The following is a 12,303-nucleotide window of genomic DNA, read 5'->3' as shown; positions in this document are numbered from 1 at the left end:
TATTTTTCATTTTCACTATGGAATGGGGTGCTATGACCATATAGTGGGTAGAGATCAAGAGACTCTTCCGAAGTATCCTACAATTCAGAAATCCACAACAGAGAATTACCTATCCCCAAACGTACATTGCAGAAGGCCTCCTTTGTCTGCATGGGGCAGTGGCAGCTGTACTTGCTGTGGTTGACTTAATGTTGTAAATTTCAAAAATGAGCTGCTCTCTCTTCCCCGTCTCACCCTTCCATCTTTCTTCTTTATTATGGGTATTAAAAGAGGAAAGAATTTCAAAATCATATTATATCCCATGCTTGCTAGGTAAGGGGAGGGCAAGTGTCATTAAGTATGTGTTCCAACTTAATTCTTAAGATGCCATCTTGTTATAGAGTATGCTTTTACTTTCCCTTTCCTATGCCTTCTATGCTCAAATTAATCAGAAAATGCAATTTAAAAAAGCTTTGTGCCACTTACTGTGATCATACTATGATTACCTTATTATGTCAGATGCTTTGGAATCAGGACACTCCTGAGGTATTTTTCATTTTCTCCAAAGTGAGACAGAAGGTGTTAATCAGAATGTACAGAATAGAGCTTTATTTAAAAGGCAATAGCACACAAAAGCCAAGTGTTTCCATCACAATTACAAGTATTCAAACAAAGAGAGGAAATACAGAATGCAAAGATCTCACTTTTTTCAGAGTGAAGATTTAGACCTAGAGAGAATCTTAGGTTTGTTTAGTATAAAAATGGGAAAGGTGTCTCTGAGGAATGGTACCATTTTTCTCTTTTCCAGTGCTATATGTTCCACATGTATGTTGGGGTACGTGCTGGAGGGGGTATCGGTGATGAAATTGAAGACCCAGCAGGAGATGAATATGAGATCTATCGAATCATCTTTGACATCACTTTCTTCTTCTTTGTCATTGTCATCCTCTTGGCCATAATACAAGGTAAGTATCTTCATAGAAACTCATGAAAATCTAATAATTGACCTATTGCCTATTGAAGCTCATATTTGAGATAGGAAAGAATGTCAAGTGTTTTCTAAAAAAGCCGAATAGAACTTCTCCACCTAGTCTTTCCTCCTTGTGAAATCTGTAGAGGGAAAAGTAAAGAAGTGTAGGTCTCTGGCAAGATGCACACTGTTTTCTTGTGTCACCTTTCACATACCATAATGGAAAGAGCTCTTCTTCATTTGAATGCCAGCCCTGCCATTGACTGGCTTGAAGAGTTTTGAGGGTATGTGGTGGTGGTGAGCTTTTAGCTTTGGTGAGTCTATTTTGTGGAAAAAATATACATTTCAAAGGCCCTATTTTTTCATTTTTATTGATTTTTTTATTTTTAAATTTTATTTAAGTTATACAAGTTTCATGTATTTCATATATACAGATTTCAAAACATATGATACTTCCCACCTTACTCTCCCTACTGCCCACGCTCCAACCCTTCTTCCTCCTCCCTCTCCTATTCCTACTCTTAATTTTTACAAAGATGTGTTTTCAGTTTACTTAATGATTGTAAGGTTAATCTTACACTAAGTAAAGAGTTCGACAACTAACATGACTTCTAAAAAATATTTATTTGAGAGGCAGAGTGAGTGACAGAGAGAGAGGGAGAGAGTGAGAACTTCCATTCTGTGCAACCTACTCCCTAAATGGCCACAATGGCCAAGACTCAGCCAAGTAAAGCCAGGAGGCTACCACTCCATTGACTCTCTCACATGGGTAGCAGGGACCCAAGTACTTGGGCCATCTTCCACTGCCCTTTGAAGCACATTAGCAGGGAGCTGGATTGAAAGCAGAGCAGCTGAAAGTTGAACCAACATTCTGATATTGGATGCTGGCATCACAAACAATAACCTGACCTGTTGTTCTACAATTCTGGCCCAAGGCCCTATGATTTTTGAGAGCTTAAAAGAAATGGCACACAGGGACTGGCATTGAGGAAGAGTGCATTAAACTGCCACCTGTGACACTGGCATCCCATATTATAGCTGCTTCAGTTCTGATCTAGCTCTGTGTTAATGCACCTGAGAAAGCAGCAGAAGATAGCCCAAGTGCTTGGCCCCCTGCACCCACAGGGGAAACCCAGATGGAGCTCCAGGCTCTTGACTTCAGCCTGGCCCAGCCCCGTCCATTGTGGCCATTTTGGTGATGAACTCCCCTCCCCCCCCCCTTCTCTCTCTCTCTCTGTCTCTCTCTCTCTCTCTCTCTGCCTTTCAAATAAATAAATAAATAAATAAATAAATCTTTAGGAAGAAAATGTCTTACATTACAATTCCCAGTAAATGACTCATGAAGCTGTTAAGCTTAAAGGAGCTACCACGGACCAGGCACTGGGCTTTACGAGTAGCCTTTCAACAACATGATGAGAACACTGCTGTTGTTCATTACTTACACTTGACCTGTGAAGTAACTGAGCCACATTGAGCCTAAATAACTTGGCCAAGGCACACAACAACAGCCGGGGCTGGAACCATGTCCAATCTGGTTCAGTCAGGGTCCAGAGCCCCCACGTGCAAGCACAGTGCTCTAGGTACCCACTAGCTCTTGCTTTTATTCCAGGGACACTTGGAGTGTATTCTTTTTATCTCTCAGGAAAAAAAAATCACTCATGCTATCCTTTTTCTGTTTCACACATTTATCCTGGCTTGAATTAAATGTCTATAAATGTGAAATTATCCTTTAACTTCCACAGGCACGAGACAGTGGTATTTGTCAGGAAAGTACATGGGCAAGCTTAAAGGACTCACAATCCATTTGTTATATCTTTATTGGGTATAACAATAATGTGTTTATAAGAGGGCAAAGTCGTGAAACACTTGGAAGAAAGTGTGAAGCCAGCAAGTCACAGGAGGAAAGAAGCTGAACCAGGCAGCATGATTCAGCCCATTTCCAATAGCCACATTGATAAAATGATGGAGAGTTTGCTAATGAGGAACTTGCGAGAAAAGTTTTTTGAGGGAGGCAGATTCTCACAGCTGATACAATTATGTTTTATTTCCAGATTAATACTCAAAAACCTTCCTGTTGGAGTTTTCTGTGGTTTGCAACCACAAATCTCAACAGCTCTTTTCCAGCATGAAGTAGATAAACAGTCATCTGCATAGGCCACATAGTCTAACAAGATTCCTGTATTGTCACTTGAACTTAAAATGCTTTTCCCAGCAAGTGTGTACCCCAGTGACTGACCACACACTGCCCCCTGGGAGAAAATGCCACTCCCTTGCTGGAAGCACTCGGTGTGAACTCACACTTTGCTTTGACCGTGTTCTCCCAGTTGTCCCAAGTGGTTGTGTTTTCCCTTTCCTTAGAAGCATTAGCCAAGGGGCTAGGAATTCCATTATTTTTCTCTGTTTGCTGAAGATTCAACCGTGTCTTTATTTAACATTAGGTTTAATTATTGATGCATTTGGAGAACTCAGAGACCAGCAGGAACAAGTCAAAGAAGACATGGAGGTGAGGCTCTCGGGTCAGGACTCAGCTTTGGCTGTTGCTGTTGCAGGCACTCATTTTCTTCTCTGCCTTTGTCGAGAGAATCACGAATGCGGGAGATAGGAGCACAATGCAGGATGTGTGGTTTCAGAAAGGAGGGCAATGCAGGATGTGTGGTTTCATTTGCTGTCATCAATTTAGGCAGTACCCGTGATTGAGCAGGGTGCCAGGCTGGAGCCCAGTAGACTTCGAGTGCACATGCACAAATATAACACCATCCTGTCCCTCAAGACATGGAGAGACCATTCATTCAAAACCATAGATTCACTAACAAATAAATCAATAGATGATAACAGAGCGTCATCAAGAACCCTTTATGTACATAAACCCTGAGTCCTGGGGTCTCCGGGCTGGTGTCTAATTTATTTCTGAATGATCAGAAAACTTCCTGGAAGAACAGATGCCCAGCTGAAGGTTCCAGATGTGTGGGTTTGAGGGGAAGAAAGCAGGATACCTTAGGTGACCTTCTGGTCCCGTGCCCCCTCCAGGCACATCTTCGTGAGACCCACCTTTGGGTTGCCCGAGGGTATCGCCATCTGATATTTCAGTGCTTCAAGATGAAGCAGTAACTTCTAGGGGGTGGGCTGCAGAAGAGGGCCAGCAAATAAAGAACCTAGTAACTCATTTATGAGATTGACAGTTTAATGTATGGACTGTGGATAACAGGAAAGGAGTTTCAAGCAGAATAGTAAGATGATTGGATTTGCATTCTGAAAAGATAACCATAGTTTAAAATATGAGAAATGAACAGGAGACTGCTAAGTGCAGGGGCAGAGAAAGGAGCTGTCAGCATTTTCCAGATGGGAAATTATGAGGCTTTTGCTAAAGGAGAGCCACTAAGGATGCAGAAACCAGATGGACTTAACCTGCACTTGGGAGGTAGAATGAAGAGAACTTAGTGAGTGGCCAACTGGTAAAGATAAAGATGACAGGGCAAGACATGGGATGCCTAGCTTCAGGAATGAATGACCAGATAGTGCAGTTAAGTGACCAGCGTAACCTAGAGGCAAAGCACGTGCGTAAGTATCACTTACAAGCCGAGTTGAACCTGCTCAGTGTGAGAGCCATCCACTGGCGTGGTGTAGAGACCTGATTGTCCTCCCTATTGCTGCAGGGGGCCTATCTGCTATCAGCAGTTGTTGATTAGTAAGGCAGAAAGAAGTTTATACGTAATCATAATCATCTTGATTTGCGGCCTTAGAATCCAGTGCATTGTAACCATGCTTCAGAGAGTATTAAGCAGCTCCTATCAGGGAAAGTTGGGCACCTGAGTGACATGAGGACAATAACTATTGAATGAATTAGAGTCAGTACATATGAAAATTTTTAGCATTTATTTGAAGGGCAGAATGGCAGACACAGAGTCAGAGAGACAGAAAGAGAGGGATAGAGACAGCTCCCATCCGCTGTCCCACTTTCTGAATGCCTGCAATAGCTTGGGCTGGGCCAGGACAATGCTAAAAGCCAAGAACTCAATCCAGGTCTCCCAAGTGGGTGGAAGGGCCTGACTTAACACCTATGCCTCCCAGGGTGAACATTAGCAGGAAGCTAGAATTAGAAGCAAAACCAGGACTCGAACCTAGGCACCCCTATATGGGATGTGTGTGTCCCAAGTGGCATTTTAACTACTACACCAAGTACCCACCTTAGTACATATGATATTTTAATAATGAAATAGAGGGTTTTGTGGCCCATGCCTACAGATGGCAGACCTGAGTTGGTACTGCCCCACAGGCTGTTTGAAGAAAGGTATGGTCCAGAAGGTGTGTGGGAGGGCAAATGATTAGGCACCTGTTTCCTAGAGCTGACGTCATTTTCAGTATCTGTCCACTGACTAATCTTGTACATAGCAAAGCGCCTGGCCCAAGGCTGACCCTCAAGGAATCATGGATGGCACACCTCGTAGCTTCATATGTGATTTGACTTTCCCCAAAGGGAAATTTTTTTTTCTTCTTCTTCTTTTTTTTTTTTTTATTTTTGACAGGCAGAGTGGATAGTGAGAGAGACAGAGAGAAAGGTCTTCCTTTTGCCGTTGGTTCACCCTCCAATGGCCGCCACGGTAGCGCGCTGCGGCCGGCGCACCGCGCTGATCCGATGGCAGGAGCCAGGTGCTTATCCTGGTCTCCCATGGGGTGCAGGGCCCAAGGACTTGGGCCATCCTCCACTGCACTCCCTGGCCACAGCAGAGAGCTGGCCTGGAAGAGGGGCAACCGGGACAGGATCGGTGCCCCGACCGGGACTAGAACCCGGTGTGCCGGCGCCGCAAGGCGGAGGATTAGCCTAGTGAGCCACGGCGCCGGCCCAAAGGGAAATTTTTGTGCCTTTTCCCTCTTAGTCATTAGAATTTGTTCAGGTAGCAACGGAGTTTGAAGTTTTCTTTGAGGACACAGTTAATCCTGCCTGGGTAACTTGAGTCAGTGCCATGAACAACAGCGGTCACTTAGACATCAGTTTCACCCAGTCTAGAGAAAAAAGTGCCTTACAACTGTCATTATCCTGTACTTTTTCTTCATCTGTCACTTCTTTCTGCTGGTATCTATGCAGTTCCAATGGTGAGACACAGTTACAATAGCTAGTACATTCATATTCATAGACTTGGCACAACCTCCTTTTATAGTGATCTCTGCCATACCTTAAGTAAAGTAAATTGCTGCGCCTAAATGCTGAATTGTGTTTTCCTTTTGTCTTGGCTTTTTCAATTCCCTGATATTTTCCTATTTCCCTTTGTCTTCTAGACCAAATGCTTCATCTGTGGGATAGGTAATGACTATTTTGACACAGTGCCACATGGCTTTGAAACCCACACCTTACAGGAGCACAACCTGGCCAATTACCTGTAAGTGAGCCCATCTCCGATGCTTCTGCCTCTCTGGTAGCCACCAGTTCCCCCCAACCAAGGAAGTGTGAGAAGTCAGACAGAGAGAAGCTTCTTTTTCCTTACAGAAGCTGTAGATGCTTAGACAGCTAGTCTTTCCCTCTGGAGTAGGTTGACTTAGGAAATGAAGTTGCAGCCCTTAATGTAAACAGCTCTTTCTAGCAGGCAAAATGGACTGGTGGAAAGGGTGGAGCACAGCCTCTCAGGGAATCTTGCACACGTTTCTCATTTCGAATAGGAATCCACCAGCTGCTGCCTGGAGATATGTGAATCTCCATTTTTCTTTTCTGAGGACTTAGATTTCTTTAGGCACTATTGGAAACCCAGTTAAAAGTTGCATTTATTTTTTAAATATGTAGAATTCTGGTCATTACTTGGAACTAGCCAAAAAGTAGTTTGGTAAAATGCTATTTTTACTCATTTGCTGACTCAATTTTAATATTAAACAGAAGAGGTATAGAGTAGCATTATATGAAAACATGGTTTCATTATACTCAATTGAACCAATCCATAAGTTAGAACTTCTCTTAAGCTAGTCATCAGTTGAAATTCATCAGTGTTGATTTGATTTTGATAAAAATGTCTGTATTCCTTAACTGAAGTTAAAGTGCCTCTAAGATAAAATCATGCATTAGATCAGAAAAGTAAAAAATATCCTTACTGCTTTCTGGTAAATCATAATTATTTTTAAAAATGAATTTTTTTTTGACAGGCAGAGTGGACAGTGAGAGAGAGAGAGACAGAGAGAAAGGTCTTCCTTTTGCCATTGGTTCACCCTCCAATGGCTGCCGCGGTAACGCGCTGCGGCCGGTGCACTGCGCTGTTCTGATGGCAGGAGCCAGGTGCTTCTCCTGGTCTCCCATGGGGTGCAGAGCCCAAACACTTGGGCCATCCTCCACTGCACTCCCTGGCCACAGCAGAGAGCTGGCCTGGAAGAGGGGCAACCCTAGAGGACTAGAACCCGGTGTGCCGGCACCGCAAGGCAGAGGATTAGCCTGTTGAGCCACGGCGATGGCCTAAAAATGTATTTGTGATGTTTTCTTTGTGCTTATTGTAATTGAACACAATATATAACATGTGAAAATATTTCTTGTGTGGGTGTACTGATATCTCCATGCAATCCAATTCTGATCAGTATCTCTGTATCTCTAGGTTTTTTCTGATGTATCTCATAAACAAAGATGAAACAGAACACACAGGACAGGTAGGTAAACAGGGACTAAATACTATTCCCTGAAAAAGAGGTAGAGAGACCCTAATGCAGAACCCAACATTGAACTGAAGGTGTGTATTAAACAGCAAGGCAGTGGGAATTACTTTCAGATATCCATCCTGGCATCTTGGTATAAAATTCCTGTTGTCTTGAGTGACTGTGGAAAAGATTGTCTTTGTTGAAAGAGTAGAATTCTAATTTTACGTAAAAAGTGAACTTTTGTCACTTGAAAATGTTAGATTTGGGTTCTGAATACCCTGTTTTAAGAAAATTGAGTGTTCTTAATTATAATATTCTTGACTGGTTAATCAGACAGCAGATGAGTTCAAGGGAACTTCACCCTACAGTGTTATGATCAGTAAAAGCTGACTGAATGTTGAATGTGTAACATTTCTAAGATGTTTGGAATTCCACAAGTGTTCACCATGAATTATGAATAGCTTGAATTTAAAGAAGACACTTAATAAAATGTACCACATCCCACAAAAGCATCCCACAAATATACTTTGTGGTTATTATATTGTGTTCAAGATGAAGATTGGTGATTTGTTTATTAGAAGTAGATAGGGTCTGGTATATTTAGTTAGGAACTACCTAAATCAATTTGGACTTTTCCAATTACAGTGAGTTTCTATCATATATTTTGTGTTAGTACACTGATTTTTTGGAAAATACTAATGCATTTCCTTCACTTCTACAGGAATCCTATGTCTGGAAAATGTATCAAGAAAGGTGCTGGGAATTTTTCCCGGCAGGGGATTGTTTCCGGAAACAGTATGAAGACCAGCTAAATTAAACTGAGACCCTCAGCACCTCTGAAATCACCCCTGCCTTCTCTGTCTCTTTTCTTCCCCCACCCCTTCCTGCGTGTTCTTGGAATCATCCTGCTGACTTCCTGAAGTGGGGGCATTGTGTGCTCTCTGGGAGCATTGAGGCTCCCTTTCTGAAGACCTGACTGTTTTCCCCCCACCTCACACATTCTCTTTGAGACTAAAGACTGAAGAATAGTTTAAATTCATACACAGAGAAAACAAACTCTGGAAACAAAACCATTCTGGACACTGTCATAATTCGCTTGCAGGTTTTCTTCTGAGACTCCTGGAAGTCTCCGTGAGCCATGGGGCCCTCACAGAGCAGCGTGGCAGCCACACTCACCCGGCCTCTTCATTTCACCATCCTGAAAGGAGCTGTCTCAAGGTCACAGAGCACTTGTAGCACTTAACAGATTGCTGTGGACACCAGTTTCGAAGGGAAATAGTGCCTTACTATATGTGGGTTGAGCTATGCAGAAGATACGTGCATGAAAAAACATCTCTATTTTCTTTATGTCAACCTTTTTTTCTTTCTTAGTTCCATTGATTTTGTGATTTTTTTCCCCTTTCTTCTTTCCTTAGATGGGGGAGGGTAAGAAAACGTTTGTTCACACCTTTTTACAAAGACGGGTGGGTGTCTCAGGATGGAGGGAGGCTCTTTCTCATTCTTCACATTCACCCTCCCCATGTGCTTCTGCTCTTATTTCGGTAATGTTCTGATGCAACATTGCAACTTTATGAAATCTTTGTATGAAAACAAAACGACTGCAAAAAAATACACTTTCAAAAGAAATAATTCATTGCATGTTTATTATGCAAGTTTAAATGAACAAGAAAACCTTCAGAAGCAAGTTGATCAACATGAGAGAACTTTCATGATAATTATATTCATAGTAATAAAAGTGTCGTGGGCTTAATTGTATATTTGGAGCCAGTGTCATCCACCAACAATGTGATAACGTTATGAACTTGACAGTAGTTTTGGGTTTTTCTCTTTCTTTCGGCCACCTGTGATCAGTTGTTGATTAAGGACTTCGTTTTCAGGCCATTTTTTAATATCAAAGCTGAAGCAATATCCATTCAGGGATTTCATCAGTTGCATCACAAAACACGGATGAGAATATAAATCACTACATTTTGTCCATTTTCAGTCCTTTTAAATGTAATGCTAATCTTTACAATTAAAAAGACAGATTCAGAATGGAAGCAAAGTCATTTTGCAAACATTGGAGCTCTTTTATTACAAGTCTGCTTGTTAATTTTAGAATTGTAAAACTGCTCTGATTAAACTATTTAACTAACTTTCTCATCTTTTTTCTCTGTTTCTTGTATAACTGGGACTGCGTGTCATTTTCAATGGGAGCTTTAAACTTGTGGTGGATAGAGGACATTTCCCAACACTGCACTGAGACCTCTAATACTTGTTTTGCTTTGTTCTTTGGTAGCTGAGCAACTCTGCTGTGGTTGTGATAACTGAGCCTCAAAGTCATCAGTTACTTGACTGCACCTGATCATTTCTCTTTGATGAGGTCATACAGAGGTCTTGAAATCTAATGACAGAAGAAACAAGCAGTGTCTCCCAAATTGTTTAATTTTAGAAAGATTTTCCTTGCTCAGGATAAGTTTATTTCCCATAATAGTAGGGATCTATTTTCTTTCTTAATAAGAAAGAGAATTGGTACATTAGTAAGCAGTGTATCAAGCACTCAACTACCAGTTGAACCTTTTCTGTGTGCCAAGAATGGCGATGGGTACCAGGGACACTCTTTTTTGTCATTTTACTCCTTATCAGCATAGTGTCCAAGCTCTGGGATCCATACTTTGCATTTGTCTTTAGGTATCACTTTTATTTGAGAGAAGGAATAAATTTGGCCCTGCCATGGGAATTTCCAAGCTCTTTCCAGGAGATGGTCTTATGCTTGGAAGAGTCTGAATAAAATTAATCAGGGTGGCTCCAGAAAACATAACACACACACACACACACACACACGGCCCCTTGCTTTGAATCACTTCAGAGGAAGCATCTAGTGGAGAGGAGTAAGTCTTTTTCCAGGCCATAAAGTCCACTGAAAGAGTCAAGTCTGCTATTAATAATGCCCAGATCAGAGTTAACCCAAAACAGCAATGCAGGTGAGATGTGAATGAGTAGGTTTGTAACTGTCCTTAGATTTTGCAGGCTTCTGAACATTGCTCTCACTGATTTCTCTCAGCTTCCAAGTCTTGGGACAGAACCTAAGTATCTGAGGTGGAGGTAGAAGTTGGGTAGAAGTTAGGAAGAGGAAGCGTCTGTTGGCCAATGGGCTTTGCATACATGTCAGTGTTGGAGGTAGAGCAAAGGAACGGAGCTGGCGACCAAAGAATGCCTGGCTTCCCAGCCCATCCTTGGCTTTCCCTTCTCCAGGCCTCAGAAGGGAAGAGGGAGCTCTCCTCATCAGCATTGTTAATTCTCCCAGGAAACATCTCTGAATCTGAACTGACCTGTGGCTCTCCACTTCTTTCATTCAACTCAGGGCCCTCTGACCCAAACACAAGAAATAGAATCCTTTTAGAAACTGTATCTTATACCAATATCCAAATGTTCATGGAGGACATAACCCCTACCTATCCGCTTCAGTGCTTGCAGACATCATTCTGCCCTTCCTATTTCATCTCTTCCTCGTTTTTCCTGGAAATAACTTTTGAACTGACCCCATAAGATAGGGTTAAGTCCACAGGTTAAGTTGATGTTTTGCATCTGCACTCTGGTCATGAGTGTCCAAAGGGTATTCCTGGGCATTATTTTCATGTGTAGGAAGTAATTTGTTCTCAGCCCCACAAAACTCATTTAAAAGCCCTATTGGAATAAAAACACTTTATGCCTGATTGTAAAAATCATACCCAGAAAAATTGTACAGTTCTTTACTATCTTGCTTTACTGAGGAAATGTTCATATTTTTCTTAAACTCTCACTTTCTCGGTGAATATAGCAATATGGCCCCCATTTCTGCTAGGATCACTGAGTGATTCTCAGTGGTGACCACTTCATTACACTGGCCACAGTGAAAGAGAACCTTTTAAGAATGTATTTATTATATGGACTCAAGCACATAATTCACGTGACCTGGACATGGAAAACACCTGGTTAGACATTCCCCAAAGTATTTGATAAATATCTATTGTGAAGAAGATGACCTCACTGTCCCTTGCTAAAGACATTTTTGCCCAGCAATCTGGGATAGCTTTCATAGAAGCTGGACAAAAAAATACTTCTTGGTCATGATACAAGTGCTAGGATGATGGCACCTGGGTTTATAATCACCATAAGTATTAATAGCACACATCTTCAAACAGGACAAACGTCTGTATCATAGCATCTAATATTCTATACAAATTGAATGGTGTTACTAATATGAATAGAAAACAGTAATTATATAAACCCTTGAAATTCCATGTTTCTCAAATCATTTATATATATAAAAACATATATATATATATATATGTAGTCACAACTCAGTACAGACACAGTATAAAACAGTAGCTCTAATTTCCTCGTACACATAACATTTGAAGACTTCTAGAATGTTAGAGCTGAAAGGGATTTACGCCGTCACATTTCAGGTGAAGCAATCCAGGCAGGTTAAATGGTTTGCTTGAAATCACAAGGTTAGTGGGAAGGCTGGAGCTTTTTCAAAGAAGCCAGGCTTTCCATTAATCTTTTTCCTATTACAACCAGAATCATTTGAAAAATAATACCCTTCTCATGAACTAGCCAAAATGAAACAGGAAAGCTGATACTTAGAAAAGTTTTCGATGAAATATCATCAGTGTTCAACATAGACATACTGCTTCTGTGATAGGGGAATTCTGAGAGTGACAGAATGAACAACTGATTTCAAAATGTGCCATTGAACATAGCTATTTCTGAATATGGAGCCA

General features: G+C 41.5%; 1 protein-coding gene across 1 annotated transcript in view; it reads left to right on the top strand.

The window, feature by feature from the left end:
• The window catches only part of RYR2 (ryanodine receptor 2), a 776,922-nt gene extending 767,232 nt beyond the window's left edge, over positions 1-9,690 (top strand). Inside the window, exons 101-105 of the mRNA XM_062210679.1 lie at positions 788-944; positions 3,388-3,452; positions 6,224-6,324; positions 7,516-7,567; positions 8,277-9,690. Of these exons, the coding sequence (XP_062066663.1) occupies positions 788-944; positions 3,388-3,452; positions 6,224-6,324; positions 7,516-7,567; positions 8,277-8,372 (471 nt within the window). The 3' untranslated portion in view covers positions 8,373-9,690. The remainder of the gene's footprint in view (positions 1-787; positions 945-3,387; positions 3,453-6,223; positions 6,325-7,515; positions 7,568-8,276) is intronic.
• The last annotated feature ends 2,613 nt before the right edge of the window (positions 9,691-12,303 follow it).

The sequence above is a fragment of the Lepus europaeus genome, chromosome 14 (assembly GCF_033115175.1).
Source record: "Lepus europaeus isolate LE1 chromosome 14, mLepTim1.pri, whole genome shotgun sequence".
NCBI lineage: Eukaryota > Metazoa > Chordata > Mammalia > Lagomorpha > Leporidae > Lepus > Lepus europaeus.
Note: the sequence above shows the minus strand (reverse complement) of the source record. Positions and strands in the feature narration are given on the sequence as shown.